Here is an 18078-nt window from a genome sequence, read left to right as displayed (position 1 = left end):
ATTGTTCCCCTAGAGCTCCTTTGGTAAAAGGTCAACAAAAATCGAGAAGACCCTCAGTGAGATGAATTGACTCAGTGTGGTAACAGAGGGCTCAATCACAGCAACGGTTGTAAGGATGGCACAGAGTGGGCAGTGTTTTGTTCTGATATATGTGAGGTTGGAAGAGACGGCACCTAACAACAACAAATTAAATTTTAAGGCGGCTTCTTTGTGCAGTGCTTAAATGCTGGTCTGCTAACCAAAAGGTCAGTGGTTCAAATTCCCCTATGGTTCTGCAGGAAAAAAAGAACTGGCAATCTGTTCTGTAAAGATTACAGCCAAGAAAACTATATGAGGCAGTTTTTTGTCACATGGGATCACTGTAAGTCAGAATCAGTTTGGTGGCACAGAATAGACAGAAGTAGGAGAATAACTTTTGAGATTAGAAACATGTTTGACCAAACATTTTATTACTAATGTAGAGGGATAACATGAGAACAGAGTGAATTGTATACATAAACATACCACCTTTTGTTCTAATCACTGACCTCAGTTATGCTTTTCTCTTTGTGTTATTTTTTTTCATAGCTACAGTTTACTAAATTCTACATTTAGCCATAGAGTGAGATTACATTTTCTTATGATGAAAGTGTTTGTTGTTGTGTTTGTAAAGTTTATCAATTTTCTTCTGTTTTAGTAACTTTACCAGAGTGTGAGATACAAATTCATAGGATTCAGAAAAATCATCATGAAGTTATATGTATTTCTGGTCAATACTGGAACTACCCTAACATTTGACACTGAACTTACAGTTCAAACGTGAGTTATGTCATATATTCTCTTTAATTTTGCATTTTGTATGCATGTAAAAAGTTTCAAAAGATGTAATTGATTTTGAGAAAACTAATTCATTATTAAGGAAATGTAACTGCATGCCAATTCTTAAATTATTTATCTCAATGCATTATATATACAGTTGCCACCTTTCTCTGAAATGCTGAAGTTGGCTTTTTCCACTAGTAGTTTTCTCTGTTTGCATAAACATATTATCTATGATAAACAAACCGGTGAGACCCACAGAAAACAACAGAAAAATTGATTTTAAATAAAATTATCATTGTAAGTACATTCCTAAACCTCATTTCTATTATTGGACATTTGTATATCTTTGGAGAAATGTCTAGTCAAGTCCTTTACCCATTTTAAAATTTGTTGTTGTTGAGTTATAGTTCTTTATGTATTATTGGGTATTGAACACTTTCAGATCCCAAGTATTTTCTTCCATTCTGTAGATTCTGTCCTCGTTTCTTGATAAGTGCTGTTTTGTGTTTTTATTCTTTCATATGAATAAAGTAAATAGGGTTTGTTTTGTTAAAAACGAGAGAATAAAATAGGTTTACTTTTTTTTTTTTTTTTAATCCACACTAGTAGGACTCCAACTTTGCAGAGGTTTCAAATTTTCACTTTGATGATGAATTCCTTCCTGTGTTTAAGGAAAGTATGAAAAGCTCTCAGACCTTGGAAATGGGAAGGAAATAGATGTAGTAAATATTGTTTGTAAACTGCTTTTGTCTTAGTTTTAAATATGGAATGTCTTTCTTCAAAGACTAGTTTTCATTAAATATAGTTCTAACTCTGATGGAGTTTTTTGAAAGCTGGGAGAAGAAAGGAATTTTCATCTAGTTTGTCTTTAGTGTAGCTTGTTCTGAGAATTTTAACATACTGATGCTAATTTGAGCATATTCCTTTGCTGTATTGTATTTAAAGCACAGAAATAATTGTGTGCTGCCTTTATTTCATAGACATGATTTTTAGGTGTGGCACATAGATGCTGTAGTTATCCAAGATAAATTGATCATGGAATCCAATTCATGAGACAAGAAGCTTACATTTTCCCTCTGTTTTGAGGGGAGTTTTAATAATTTGCACTTAAGAGTTCAAGTCTTTAACCTAAAAATGTTTGTCACTGGGGCAAATGTAATAACTGATTTTTTTCCCCCCCTCTCAAGTGTGGCAGACCTTAAGCATGCTATTCAGAGTAAATACAAGATTGCTATTCAGCACCAGGTGCTGGTGGTCAATGGAGGAGAATGCATGGCTGCAGATCGAAGAGTGTGTACCTATAGCGCTGGGACGGTAGGTGTCTTTAAGACCCTTTTGTAGAAGGGTGCTACACTAAATAGGGAGGTGGAAACTTAAGGTGTACCTACTGTCATGTATGAGGGTAATATGAAATGTTTTATTTTAATTTTGAATATTTGTAGAACTGTCAGATCATACTTATTTCAATATTTTATACATTGTTTTGTCTTTAATATAGGACACAAACCCAATTTTTCTTTTTAATAAAGAAATGATCTTAAGTGATCGTCCACCAGCTATTCCTAAAACTACGTTTTCAACAGAAAATGACATGGAAATAAAAGTTGAAGAGTCTCTTATGATGCCTGCAGTTTTTCACACTGTAGCTTCAAGGACACAACTTGCAGTGGTAAGATATAAGCAATTATTTTTAAAAACTACAGTATAATTAATCTTTTATATCTAATATAGCTTAAAATTTAAAATGTTGTTAGTTATGAAGTTGGCTCCAATTCATGGCAACCCCACATACAACAGAGTGAAATACTGCCTAGTCATGCACCATCCCCATGGATATTGGCACATTTGAGTTCATCAACAGTATTCTGTTGTGATCCATTGGGTTTTCATTGGTTATTTTTTTAAAAGTAGATCATTAGGTCTTTTTGCGTAGTCTGTCTGAATCTGGAAGCTCTGCTGAAATCTATCCAAGATGGTTGACTTGCTATTATTTGAAATACTGGTGGCATCACTTCTGGCATTACAGCAACATGCTATGACAACATGACAAACTGATGGATGGTTGGAAAAATTTTTAAAAATTACATCTTGTACATAAACATGAACATGTTTTAATGAACTCATAGCTCATTTACCCATTGCCATCGAGTCAATTCTGATTCATGGCAACTTTACTTGTTACAAAGTAAAACTGAACTCGTTATGGTTTCCCTGACTGTAATCTTCATGGGCACAGATTACTGGAACCATTTTCTGCATTGCTACCATGTGGGTTTCAACAACCAACCTTTCAGTTCATAGTTGATCACAAACCCAGCTCATTGTTATTGTTAGGGTTTTTGAGTCAGTTCTGAGTCATAGCGACCTCATGTACAACAGAAAGAAATACTGCCTGGTCCTGTGCCATTCTCATAATTGATGTTATGTTTGAGTCCATTGCTGCAACCACTGTGTCAGTCCATCTCCTTAAGGATCTTCCTCTTTTTTGCTGACTTTGTACTTTATTTACCAAGCATGATTCCTTCACCAGGGACTGATCCCTCCTTATCATGTATTGTGATGTCCAAAGTACCTGACACAAAATCTAGCCATCCAGTCTTCTGAGTAGCATTCTGACTGTTTTCTTCCTAGACAAATTTGGTCATTCTTCTGGAAGTCCATAGTATATTCAATATTCTTCACAAATACCACAATTCAAATTCATCAATTTTTTATTCATTGTCCAGCTTTTCTATCCATATAAAGCGATTAAGATTGTGGTTTGGATCAGGCGCACCTTAGTCCTCAGAGTGAAATCTCTACTTTTTCAACTTTAAAAGGAGGTCATTTTGCAGCACATTTGCCCCATGATATATGTTGTTTGATTTCTTGACTTCTGCTTCGTGGGCATTGATTGTGGATCAAAATAAAATGAAGTCCTTGACAACTTTAATCTTTTCTGTGTTTATCATGATGTTGCTTATTGGTCCAGTGTAAACATTAGCTCACTCAAACCAAACCCACTGCCACTAAGTCAATTCCAAGTCATAGAGACCCTAGAGGACAAAGTAGAACTGCCCCATAGGGTTTCCAAGGCTGTAAATCTTTATGGAAGCAGACTGCATCATCTTTCTCTTACAGTGCCCTTGGTTGGTTCAAACCACCAACCTTTTGGTTAGCAGCCATATACCTTAAGCACTGCACCAGGAGAGCTCATTCATTAGCTAAATGGGAACTAACAGCGATGGCTTCTAAAAGCATTCAAATCTACATAGCATAGTAGTCCAGATTACATAGGACATATACAAAATATGTGGGAAATTGCGGACTTGTAAAATATTTTTTTTAATATGTGTAGCTTTTAAAATACAGGCTTATACATTGTTAATCATTTTGTATGTATAAAGATTTATGGGATTTGCCCAACTTCTTTCTTAGTTGGTGTGATGCAGGTAATTGTGGTCAGTTACGGTAATTATGTCACCACGAACACGGAACTAGAGAATATTGAGCCATTGCTCCTTGAGGAAATACACGATTAGGTTCCTTTGGTCATAGCATTTTCATCAACCAACCAGTACATAGCTTTATTTTATATGTGTTTCTTTTAAAGGCACCTTATTCAATGTGTATTTCTGGGACTTTCTGACCCTTAGTAATGTGATCATAAATTTTTTGGCTTTCATCCTCACAACAGTGTTTTCTTACTATGTTGACGTGTTTTAATTAGGAGTCATCTCATGAATCCATAAATTTTTTCCATAGCTACATCATGTGCTAGAGATATTACTTTAGCATGTTCTGGGGTGAGCTCACGTAGAATTGTGCACATTTCCTCCAACATTTTCTAGATCTGCCGTATTGTTGATTTATTAACATTGAACATATGGCTGACTCTGAACTCATGCTTGAACAAAACATAGTTGATAAACATTTTCTCTGTAATGTAAAGCATATCACAGCATTCTTGTAGTTAAGAATGCTACACAGCTTTCTGACATGATAGAAACAGACATGTTTTTAAATCAATAAAATAGCAATATTTATCTTACATAAAATATGCAGATGTATAAAATTTTTATTATTGTTAATTATTAACATTTGCTTTGGTTAAGAGTTTATTTTAACATAGTATTAAAGGTTATCTGTGTGACTGTGTATGTCTTCTCTAACATACATCAGCTCTGAAATCTTTACTAACACCAACTGCAAATGTGATTCTTCTAATTCTGATCCTAATTAGGTTAGATCTCACAAATTAAAGAGCACAGTCCTTTAGACTGCCAAATCTGTTCACGATTTCAGATGTGGGCCATAAGTGTGGTTTCCAGGGCCACCCTCACTGAAGCTGATATGCTGGCTACAAATTTGGGCCTTCCTGTTACTCCCTCAGGTTTGATACTTCATTAGAATGATTCAACAAAGTTTAGGAAAGTACTATACTTATGATTACACTTTTATTATAGTAAAAAGGATACCAATGAAGAGATACATAGGATAAAATTTGGGGAGCCCCCAGTATGAAGCTTCTGTGCCCCAAGGGATCATCCTCTGGTGTATGGATGTCACCAACCAGGAAGCTCACTTGCACATGATTTGCTGTGAGTTTTTATTTATTTATTTTATTTCTCCAGAGTTTGTTTATTTATTTGTTTCATTTCATAGAGATGATTGATTGAATCATTGCCCATATGGTTGAATTTGGCCTCCAACTTCCACTGAGTCCCTAGCTATTTCTGGCATGGTCAGCCCCCGATAAAAGTCATCTTGATAACATAACAAACATCTCAGTCACTCAGGAGATTCCAGGGGTTTAGAGGTTACCTCCCAGGAGCAAAGCTAACCAAAGTTCTCTGGGTAAATTTAATTGTGTACTTCAAAAGTATGCACATTGTGAAACTGTACTAGTTTTCACATAGGATGCAGTATCAAAAGAGAATCATCTCATCTGTCTGTAACATGTTTAAGTATTAGAAAATCCAAAAATGCTTTTGAGAGGACAAACTTATTTCTAAAAACGCATTCTGTAAACCAAATTTATTTAAGTCCTTTAAAACCAAAACCAAACCCACTGCTGTTGAGTCAGATCCGACTCATAGCAATCCCTCCTTGGGTTTCTGAGGCGGTATCTCTACAGAAGTAGATTGCCCCATCTTCCTTCCAAGGAGTGGCTGGTGGGTTTGAACCACCTGCATTCTGGTTAGCAGTCAAATGTCTTAGGCACTGAGCCACTATTACAAGAGTAAAATATCCATGTACAAGTAAACTAGTAAATTGTTAGGCTGCAGAATAAGAAAAAAAATAGAAAACTCAAATAAACAAAGCATTAATTAAAGGTCAAGCAAGTATTATATAGAGAAAAGAATACATTTCTGTATAGCAGTGATCATTAAATATGATCTAGCATCATATTCCTATTAGTTCATGATTTAAAAAAGATCTAAAAATTAAATAAATGAAATGAAAAAGATGATCATTGCTGTTGAGATACTGAATCACTGTGTTGAGATTCAGGTGCAGGAAATAAAGAAAAATGGAGAACATCCTAAAAATGATTTTTTGTTAGAACAGAGGCTTTCTTTCAGAAATGACTGGTTTCTCAACGTGGTCAAGTAAAATAAAGGTAAGCTTTGAAATCATCATGTGCCAAAAAGTAAGGAAGTGCTCAAAGATGTGTCAACAGGGCACACAATATTAATAATGTGGATGTAGATAACGATAGGATGTTGTTATTGATGTTAGTTGCTGTCCATGATACTGGTAAAAAAGTTTCTTGGGATACAAAAGGTGTAAACCTAGAACTAATCTAGAATTATAAGAAATAAACTATCCTAGAGTATAGGGTAACAAGTAAAAACATTCTTTAAGTTTCATTTTGGCAAGGGTCAAAAGAGACTTAGCAAAAAGTTTGGTATCATGTTGTTGTTATGTACTGTTGAGTTGGACCTGACTCATAGTGACCTCGCCTTGGGTTTCTGTGGTGGTATCACTACGGAAGTCGATTTCCCAGCCTTCCTTCCAAGGAGTGGCTGGTGGGTTTGAACCGCCAGCCTTCTGGTTAGCAGTCAAGTGCCTTAGGCACTATGCTACCAGAGCTCCTTGAGATCTTATTAGGGGAAATAGAAACATTTGAAGACTGCACAGTAAGGATCTGCATGAATCCAGCCCCAAAAATGTAGAGATTGATTCAGTCTTTATATTCCCACTTCTCCATCCTCATTGCCAGCCACCCACGTGGCACTGTCTCTCTCTGACAATAACCATCCAGAGTTTGGTAAGCACTCATGGGTTAAGGACACCATCATTCAGACTAGCATTAGGCAGATGCTAGTCATAAGTTTTGGGAGTCCACACAATACCCCAGCCTTCTGATTTCCTGACCACAAACTAAGGCTTTTTTCCCCACTACGTCTTCAGGATGCCAGTTTCAAGCTGGAGAGTTCACACAGTAACCTTACTTTCTGACCTGTTGGTTCCAACCACCATTCAGTGGAATGGCACTCAGAATTCACAGAGGCGAAAGGGTACAAACAAGGAGATGGATAGGACAAGGTCTGGGATGGTTCCCAGCATGGAAGTTCCATATACCAACGATTGTGAAGATGTGCAAGACTAGGCAGTATTGTTCATAAATTTGTATACATAAGGTCACTATAGAATCTGTTATACATAGGGGCACTATGAGTTAGAACCATAGTTAGAACTGACCTCCCAAGAGAGCATGTTCTCATAAACCAGGAATCTCACTGAGCCTTACTATTCAAGGCTTTTTATCAGCCAGTCCTGCATAGTAGTCTAAATCATGCCACCTTTGGCTAATTTAATATGGCCTCTTAGGTGAGTTTTAAGAAGTATAGCCAAAATGCTCCTTGGAAGTGAGGATGATGAGACTTTGCCTCACATACTTTAGACATGTTGTCAGGAGGGACCAGTCCTAGAGGACATGATGTTTGGTAAAGTAGAGAAAAATCGTCAGTGAGATGGATTGACACAGTAGCTGCAATAATGAACTTGAGCATAGTAACGATTGTGAAGATGTGCAAGACTAGGCAGTATTATTCATAAATTTATATACATAAGGTCACTATAGAATCTGTTATACATAGGGGCACTATGAATTAGAACCAACTTGATGCCACCTAATAACAACAAGAGGAGTCTTGTCTGGACAGGTCCACCTGCCAGCACAAATTCTCAGGTGTGATCTGGAAATCTCATACAAAGGTATTTCTTAGAAGCCAAAGACAAATTCCACCTTACTTGGGGTAAAACAGGGTCCTTTATTCTACAAAAGTCTAATTAATATTCTTGGAAGTTTATAAAGATCAGCAAAGAACAACTAAGGAAGAATTATCGTTGCATGAATAAACTCAATAAATAATATATATAGTAAAACAAATGGTAAATGTAAAATAAGAGATTAATACAGTCTAATGTATCAGTGGTTACTCTTTATTCAACTAGCTTTTCTCTAATTAAAAGATACATTTGTGAGATAGGAAAAAAATAAATTACTGCAGCATTCATAAATACTTCTAAAACAGGTTGCTAAAGTGTGAAAAGAAAGGGATGCACAGATTTAATAGGTAAATGCAAACTGATAGACAAAGTAGAATTTAATGTTAAAGCATTAAACAGAACAAAGTTAAAAGTAATGTAATGATAAAAGCTTTTACATTTTTGATAAAAGTCAAACCTGTATTTGCCAATTATCCCAGACTAAATAATAATAAATCATTAATTTTGGTTCAACTTAATAAAATGTAATGGGAGATTTTAATACATCTCTTATGTAAATTCTAGTGAATTAGATTTAATACCTTATATCATAAAGATAAAATAGCTCTGGTGGCATAGTGCCTAACGCATTTGACTGCTAACCAGAAGGTTGGCAGTTCAAACTCACCAGCCACCCCTCGGAAGGAAGACTGGGCAATCTACTTCTGTAAAGATTTACCGCCTCAGAAACCCAAAGGAGGTCACTGTGAGTCAGCATCAACTTGATGGCAGTGAGTTTGGTTTTTAGTTTTTTGTCTTAAAGATGAATAAACTCTTTACATATGATTATGAAATAAAAACAGTTAAATTAATTACCAACTTACATGTTTTTAGCAGATGATTATCAAGGCAATGTTATGGGCAAAGAGGGTTTATTCTAGGAGTGCACGGATGGATTAATGTTCAGAAATGTAATGATAAAATTACTTTCATCAGTATCCAACACCTTAAAGCATAACAACTATAGAATATTTTTAGTAAATTCCAAAAGAGGCTTGTTAAAATTCAGCATCTTTTTCTAATAATCCTAGAAGGAAAGAAATATAGATTTGACCAAAAATAAAAGTATAAACAGCTTTCAGACCAAGTGAAATGCTGAAGTCATGTTTGTATTAATGAGAACCAATCAATTTAGTATTCTATATATATCAGTAGGTAGTAAACTGTTCTTCTAAACTGCTTTTCCTCTTCTTTTTATTGTGATTTGGGCAATAACTTACAGAGCAAATTCATTTTCCATACAGCAGTTCATACACATTTTGTTTAATGACATTAATGGTAATCCTCATAATGTAACAACTCTTTTTCCACTTCCTCCTTGTAAAATTACCTTTTCCCTGTATCTTTTCCTATGCATTCCTGCCCTCTGAGTTTTCTCCATATACAAATAGTGCCCTTCTGATCTCCCGTGATTGATTTTTCTAAGGAGTGTGCCTACCTGGTGTAAATGTTCACTTTATACGCCTGTCTATTGTTTGGCTGGAAGCCACAGGAGTGAGTTCAGTTCTATGCCTGAAGGGTGACTAGGGGACGTAGTTTTGGGAGTTTCACAAGGCTCTATCAGACCAGTAAGACTGATCTTTTTTTATGATTTTGAGTTTTGTTCCACATTGTTCTCCACTCTATCCAGGATCTCTTGTACTGATCCCTGTCTGACTGGTTGACAGTGGTAGCTGGGCACCATCTAGTTCTTCTAGTCTCATGGTCATATAGGCTGAGGTTTGCATGGTCCATTAGTCCTTTGGACTAATTTTTTCCATGTGTCTTGTGTTTTCTTCATTCTTTGTTCCAGATGAGGAGAGAACAACTTGCCTCTAGATGGCCACTTGCAGGCTGTTAAGATCCCAGTCGCTACTCACCAGAGTAGGATGTAGAACAATGTTTTTGTGTAGTGTGTTATGCCAATTGAGCTTGATGTCCCCTGTGACCATCCATGGTCCTGAGGCCGCAGGTCCAACAGTTCACTCCCTCAGTCATGGTGGCTAAGAAGTTACCATAACTTTGCCCTTTTTAGTCCTATTTATATGTGGACATTCTTACAGCACATGGAAATACATATGTAGGAATACTGTCTGCCAGCTTTATATATGGTGGTGAGTATATTTCCATTGCATAGACTTGTCTGATCATTCAGCCTGTCTACCTATATATCTACCCTATATACTTACCCATAGATTAATGTTTGTTATTACTGTTAATGCAGTATTTCATATATGAAAGTGTTTATCTTTGTTGTCTGTGTCTCTCGTGCACCTCTCTGTATCTTCCTTTTCTTTTGTGTTACAGTGTTGGTCACTTGCTTTCGTATATTGCCTTTTCCTTCACGCATATCAGTACTTGTCTCTTACCTATCTAGCAAACCCCTCTTCCCTGTTCTTCTAATGGTTACCTTGACAATTACAGCTTAATGTTTTTTCCTTTGTAGAGTATCTGTTCCTATTCTCAGCAATGATATTCTATTTCCACCTCTCCATCTTCCTTTCCTCTCCTTCACTGTCTAGTTTATTCATGTTAGTTGTAACAGTTCACACCTTTAGTTGTGCATATACTGCTATTTGTGGATTTTTCTACCTTCAAAAATAATTTGACTACTATAGTGTGAAGAAATTTAGTATATTTAGATGATGTTTGATACGTCTCCCTCTTTTACTTTGAAACTTCTACAGAGTGTACATCATTTCTATATTGTGATAGTTTAAAATATTTATATTCTCTTCTTGTCCATAGTGCTTTTAGACTCCATCCAAAAATGGACCCAGTGCTCACTCTGATGTTTTTACCTAAATTTGTTATGTTTTATCTAAATTTATTTCTTAATTCGATGAAGTTTGTTCCTTAATAGTTTCTTCAAGAAAGGAGCATGGAACCTATATTATTTGTGTTACTGAAAGTTACAAATATTTGTGGGCTCATGTTTTTGAAAGATGACATACAAAATATTGTTTATATATTATATATGATTATTATATATAGTTGGTTACATACAAAATACTGTGTCATCATTTTATGCATCTTTGTTGATATAAGTATCGTTCTAGTAATGTCTAGCATCTAAATACATGAGGTGCATGTCTGAAGCTAACTTGATTTTCTCCTCTCTTCTTTCTTATATAGATTTATTTATTTTTTGCCCTAGGACTAATTATATTTGAACTGTTTATTTTACTAGGTTGTAATCTAGTACTGATTTATATATGTTAGATTTCTGAAAAAATGAGATTCAAGTACTCAAAATATTTTTAGCACATTTGCTGGTCTTTGAGGACAACACTCATTTTCTCTCTTTCCAGGGCTGTTTTTTTTTTTTTTTCAGGGTTGGATTTTATATTTGTTGTTGAGAGTATACACTGCAGAACACACACCTAACATACTAAACACAATTTTGGCCCATTTAGCTAGGTATCCCATGAAACTATGATCCTAAATCTCCAAACCAGTGTATCAAATCCCATGAGGTGTTTGGTTACACAGTATCAGCCTCAGTATCTACTCTTTTTTAGTCATTGTTATAAATAGACTTGTCATAGTTTTGGCCAATTCATTCTTTTACAGATGTACAACTTACTGACAACAGTTTCCTTAATTGCCTTAATTTTACCCTTAATCAATGAGATTCTTCATCACATAAACTCAGTACTCCATAAGCAATAAACTCCCACTTGCTGCCCCTGCCACACCTTGTAACTACAAATCTCTATACATTTGCCTATAAATGAGTTTATACAGTATTTACCCTTTTGTGATTGACTTATTTCACTCTGCCTAATATGCTCAAGCTCTATCTGTATTGTAACATGTCAAGATTTCATTTCTCCTACTGAGTAGTATTCCATTGTACATATGTATCACATTTTATTTATCCATTCCCCATTGATGAGGTTACTTTCAACTTTTGACTATTATGAATAGTACTGCAGAGAACATTAGTATAAAAATCTGTTTGAGTCTCAGCTTTCAAGTCTTTGGGCTATATACTTAGTAGTGGAATCATTGGGTCATATGTTGTTAGGTGCCATCAAGTTGGTTTCAACTCATAGTGACCCTGTGCAGTACAGAGTGAAACACTGCCCAGTCCTGCGTCATATTCAGAATCACTGCCATGCTTCAGCCTATCACTGTAGTTACTGTGTCAATCCATCTATTTTGAGTGCCTTCTAACCTGAGGGTCTCATCTTTCTGCACTTTTATCAGACAGTGTTTCCTAGCTATTCATAAAGTTTTCATTGGCCAGTTTTTTCCCAGGAGTGGACTTAGCCGTGCCTGTTTTCTAGTCTTTCTAGTCTGGAAGCCCTGATGAAACCTATCCACCATGAATGACCCTGCTGATATTTTACATTCCTTGCAGCGGTGGATAAGTGTTCCAGTTTCCCTACATCATCCACTATTTTTTTTTTTTTTTTTTAAATCTTAGCCATCCTGTTGGGAGTAAAAGGGTATCTCATTGTGGTTTTCATTTGTATTTCTTTGGTGACTAATAATGATGAGCATCTTTCTTGTGCTTTGGTAGTCATTTCAATGTCCTTTTTATTGAAATAGCTATTAAATCCTTTGCCAATTATATGATTGAGTTGTGTGTGGTTTTGTTATTAAGTTATGGAAATTTTATATGTATTTTGGTTGTTAGATTCTTGTCAGATACAGGTTTCTGGAGATACTTCCCCAGGTGACAGCTTGTTTTTCACTTTTTTGGTAAAGTGTATTAGTGAGCAAAATTTTAAATTTTAATAAGGTTGTATTTATTTAATTTTTTGTCTTTTGCTGTTTGTGTATTTGTTGTTATATTAGATAATCCATTGCTAAATGCTGAGCCTGATGGTGTTGCCCCTCCAGTTTCTTCTAAGAATTTTATAATTTTACTTTTCACATTTAGGTATTGCACCAATTTTGAATTTGTTTTCTTGTATGGTGTGCGGCAGAATTTTATTTCATTTTTCTGCTTGTGGAAATCCAATTTTCCTAGCACCATTCTTGTTGCTCTTCTTTCCCCCACTGAATGGACCCAGCACCCTTGTCAAAAAAAGTTGAACATAGATGTGTAAATTTATTTCTGGTTTCTCACTTCTGTTCCATTCATCTGTGTGTCTATTTTCACACCATTACCAGGCTGTTGTTGTTGTTATTGTTATTATTATTCTAGTTATATAATATGTTTGAAAATCAGGAAGTGTGAGCCCTCCTACTTTGCTCACTTAGCATTGCATTAGTTGCTTAGGGCCTTATGACATCTCTTACTAAGTTGAGAATTGGCTTTTCCATTTCTGTAAGGAAGGCTGGGAAGATTTTGATTAGGGCTGCACTGAATCTGTAGATCACTTTGGATAGCACTGATAATCTTAATAATTTTAAGTTTTCTAATCCATGAACAGGGACCAAATTTCCATTTATTTAAGTCTTCTTTCAGAATTGTTTTTTTAAAACTTTTTGTATAAGTGTTTTATATCTCTGGTTAAATTTATCCCTTGGTATTTTATTCCCTTAGACAGTATTGTAAATGGAATCATTTTCCTTTTTCTGTAATTATTTTTAAAACCCTTGTGTGTGTGTGTGGGGGGGGTGTTATGTGGCTTTTAAAACTCTGACTTATACTTCTCTGTGTTTTCAAGGTCTTTTTCTTTAGTCTGTTTTCACTTTTCAGCTTCTAGTGTGACTACAGATTTATTTCATGCTCTTCTACTTACTTCCTGAACTGAGCTACCAAAGTTTTTATCTCCTTATATCATTTTTTGTGTGTGTGTGCAAATTTTACAAGACCAATGACTCATTCATTGCTCCATATGTTTTTTCAACAACATAAATGGCAGCTGTACACATAGACCTTTCCACATGGAACACACAGGAATAAGATCAACTACATCTGTGCAAAGAGGCAATGGAGAAGCTCAATGAGCAGTTAAAACCGGGCCAGGAGACAACCGTGGAACAGACCATCAATTGCTGGCCATTGGAACCTGAAGGTTGAAAACAAAGAAGAATCACCAGTAGTTGGAAAATACAGCCTTGGTGAAACAAATGACACTGGAGATCACATGATAGAATTTTGCAAGACCAATGACTTACTCATTGCAGCTACCTTTTTTCAACAGCAACAACATAAATGGCAGCTATACACGTATACCTTGCCAGAAGGAATACACAGGAATCAGATTAATTACGTTTGTGGAAAGAGGTGTTGAAGATGGTGCAATATCTTCAGCCAAAACAAGGGTGGGAGCTGACTATGGAACAGACCATCAAGTGCTCATATGCAAGTTCAAATTGAAGCTGAAGAAAATTAAAACAAGTCCATGAGAGCTAAAATGTGACCTTGAATGATATCCCACCTGAATTTGGAGAGCATATGAAGAAGGTAGACGAATTGTGGGATGACATTATCATCATACATGAAGAAAGTAAAAGATCATTAAAAGTACAGGAAAGGAAGAAAAGATGTAAAATGGATGTCAGAATTTACTCTGAAACTTGCTCTTGGATGGAGAGTGTAGCTAAAGGAAATGGAAGAAATGTTAGGTAAAAGAGCTGAACAGAAGATTTCAAAGAGCAACTTGATAAGACAAAGGCAATTATTATAAGGAAATGTGCGAAGACTTGGAGTTAGAACACCAAAAGGGAAGGACACACTTGGCATTTCTCAAGCTGAAAGAACTAAAGAAAAAGTTGAAGCTTCGTGTTGCTATATTGAAAGATTCTGTGGGCAAAATATTCAATAATGGAGGAAGCATCAAAAGAAGATAGAAGGAATACACAATCACTGTGCCAAAAAAATTGATCGATGTTCCTCTGTTTTAGGAGGTGGCATATGATCAAGAACAAATCGTATTGAAGGAAGAAGTTGAAGCTGCACTGAAGGAATTGGCAAAGAACAAGGCTCCATGAATTAGCAGAATATCTGTTGAGATGTTTCAACAAACAGATACTACATTGGAGGTACTTACTCATCTATACCAAGAAATTCAAAAGATAACTACTTGGCCAGCTGACTGGAAGAAATCCTTATTTGTACCCATTCCAAAGAAAGGTGATCCAACAGAATATGGAAATTATCAAACAATATCAGTAATATCACACACAAGTAAAATTTTCGCGAATATAATTCAAAAACGGGTGCAGCAGTATATTGACGGGGATTTTCCAGAAATGCAGGCTGGATTCAGAAGAGAATGTGGAACAAGGAATATCATGGCTGATGGATATTGACTGAAAGCAGAGACTACCAGGAGGATGTTTACTTGTCTTTTATTGACTATTCAAAAGCATTAGACAGTGTGGGTCATAACAAATTATGGATAACATTGAGAAGAATGGGAATTCTAGAACATTTTGTTGTGTTAATGGGGAACCTGTATAAAGACCAAGAGGCTGTCGTTCGAACAGAACAGATACTTTTTGCTTTAAATCAGAAAAGGAGCACGTTAGGATTTTATCCTTTCACCATACTTACTTAATTTGTATGCTGAGGAAATAATCCAAAAAACGAGTATGTGAAGAAGAATGCAGCATCAGGATTGGAGGAAGACTCGTTAACAACCTGTGATATGCAGATGACACAACCTTGCTTGCTGAAAGTGAAGATGACTTGAAGGACTTACTGATGAAGATTAAAGACTACAATCTGCAGTATGGATTGCACCTCAACATAAAACAAAAATCTTCACAACAGGACCAATTAGCAGCATCACGATAAATGGAGAAAAAGTAAAAATTGTCAAAGATTTCATGTTGCCTTGGATTCACACTTAACAACCATGGAAGCAGCAGTCATGAAATCAGATGCACTAGGCAAATCTGCTACGAAAAACCTCTTTTAAGTGAAGAGCAAAGATGTCTCATTGAAGACTAAGGTGTGCCTAACCCAAGCCGTGGTATTTTTAGTAGTCTCATATGCATGTGATAGTTGGACGGTGAATATGGAAGACTGAAGAAGAGCTGATGCTTTTAAGTTGTTATATTGGTGAATTATACTGAAAGTACCATGGGCTGCCACAAGAACAAATACATCTATCCTGGAAGAAGTGCAGCTGGAATGCTTCTCAGAAGAGAGAATGACCAGAGTCGTCTCACCTATTTTAATTGTGATGTCAGAGGGGATCATTCCCTGGAGAAGGGTATCTTTCCGGGTAAAGTGGTGGCTCAGCGAAAAAGGGGAAGGCCCTCAATGAGATGGATAAACACAGTGGCTGCAATGATGGGCTCAAGTATAGCAAAGATTGTGAAGATGGCACACAACCAAGCTATGTTTGTTTAATTCTGTTGTACGCAGGGTTGCTATGACTTGGATCTGACTCGATGGCACCATTTTTAAACCAGTGGATCTCTCCTTTGAGATCTTTTGTCAAAGAATAAAAATCAGATTGTTTAAATTTTTTGGAAAGTATTTTCTTATTTTAGAATAAGAAAATACTCATAATTTTTTCACAATTTCCATTTGATCAGGGTTGCCTTTGAGTTTCCTTACTCATTGCAGGGTTGTTTTTTTCTTTACAGTAATTTAGTATGCATTTTGTATTAGTTCATCATTTTAACTTCTTGTTCATTTTTAAATGAATTCTTTGCAGAGATAGGGTGGGTCAGGGTGTAGGACAGTGTCTACTGGCTCATAGGGAGACCTCTATAAGAGATAGGGTGTATGTATGTGTGAGAGAATGAGGAAGGCTTGGTTTATTCTTTACTTAGATGCTTGACTTAACAGGTTTTTCTGGCATTTTGCTCAATTAGAAAGTATGTCATAAAGATAGGTTTTACAGTTTTTCTCCTGCTGCTCTTAGTTTTCAGACAGAGGCTGTTCAGCCTATCCATGCTTTGTGGTTATTTCTAAACAAGGAGAATTTACCAGTAGTTCTCATAGGTTTTGTTAAAGATCTGAAATAGTGGTACCTCTCTCAGTTTATTCAACTTGATCTAGTTCTCATATTTTTCACAGGATTAATGCAAGTAAAATGTACCAGTGTTGAGGGGTGGGAGGTATAAGTGTTTCCCAGTTGTTTGGAGATGGAGTTTTGTTTCTGGTTTTCCTTGTATTTGGTTGGTTTCAGGGAAGAGAAACTGGCAGAGACATCTTTACTTCAACGTCTCACAGCAAGAACTACCACTCCTTTATTTTATACATAAGGAAAGAAGGACAGGTGAGGTTATGTAATTTATTCAAGGCCAAATGTCCAGTTAGAATGAAGAGGGGCCACGGGCCACTTTTCTCTGAGGCTGAGGTTCTTTCTGTTCTTATCACTGTGCTTCCACAAAGAAAAAAATTAATATTTTACTTTGGGGCTCTATTTATTGATGTATTTTGTGAAATAATGGTAATTATAATTTTTAATGCATGTACATTAAAATAATAGAAAAATAGAGAGAAAAAAAGAACTTAATATTTCTGTTCCATTACCCCACCCTATTCAATGATAAGAAGTTGGAGTATATTTTTCCAGACTCCATTTTTGATGTATCCTAATTTTGAGGAATAGCTTTTTGGGTAAGTATTTAAGTTATCCCTTCTTCATTTTTTGGAGCAAGGTTGGAAGAGATGGCTGGGTGCTATTAAATAGTGCTGCAGTCACCGTAGTTGGATATATGAATTTGTGTATCCATGTATTTCTACAAGATAGAAATACTAGAAATAGAATTACTGTGCCCACTCGTTTTATTTTCACAGTTGTTTCCAAATTGTTCATTTAGTAATTGACATTGAGAGTATTTATTTCCCCACCTCAAAGACAACAATTTTGAGTTTAATTTTGTCATTTTTATGAGCAGAAGATAGGATTCCTTACTGTAAATTTTGTAGTTCCCAAATTATTAGTGAAGTTAAACACAAATAATAACATTTATTTTACAATTATATACTATGAAATACACTTATTTCTAGTGGTCTTTGAATTCCCTGTTCACAATCTTTGCTTACTTTCCTGTTGCATTGGCTTTTTCTTAAATTTGTAGATTTTCTTTATACATTATAAATATTATACCAGTATGTATACACATCTAATATACATTTCAAATTATTTTAATTTGTTCCATTATTAATTATTT

At 35.6% G+C, this 18078-nt stretch overlaps 1 protein-coding gene across 1 annotated transcript in view; it reads left to right on the top strand.

Annotated features, from left to right (window-relative positions):
• The first annotated feature begins 727 nt into the window (after positions 1-727).
• RB1CC1 (RB1 inducible coiled-coil 1) overlaps positions 728-18078 on the top strand; it is a 73734-nt gene continuing 56383 nt past the window's right edge. Inside the window, exons 1-3 of the mRNA XM_007952203.2 lie at positions 728-798; positions 1989-2115; positions 2300-2470. Of these exons, the coding sequence (XP_007950394.1) occupies positions 728-798; positions 1989-2115; positions 2300-2470 (369 nt within the window). The remainder of the gene's footprint in view (positions 799-1988; positions 2116-2299; positions 2471-18078) is intronic.

The sequence above is a fragment of the Orycteropus afer genome, unplaced genomic scaffold (genome assembly GCF_000298275.1).
Source record: "Orycteropus afer afer isolate SDZICR_OR568_19922 unplaced genomic scaffold, OryAfe1.0 scaffold00329, whole genome shotgun sequence".
In the NCBI taxonomy this organism is placed as follows: domain Eukaryota; kingdom Metazoa; phylum Chordata; class Mammalia; order Tubulidentata; family Orycteropodidae; genus Orycteropus; species Orycteropus afer.
Note: the sequence above shows the minus strand (reverse complement) of the source record. Positions and strands in the feature narration are given on the sequence as shown.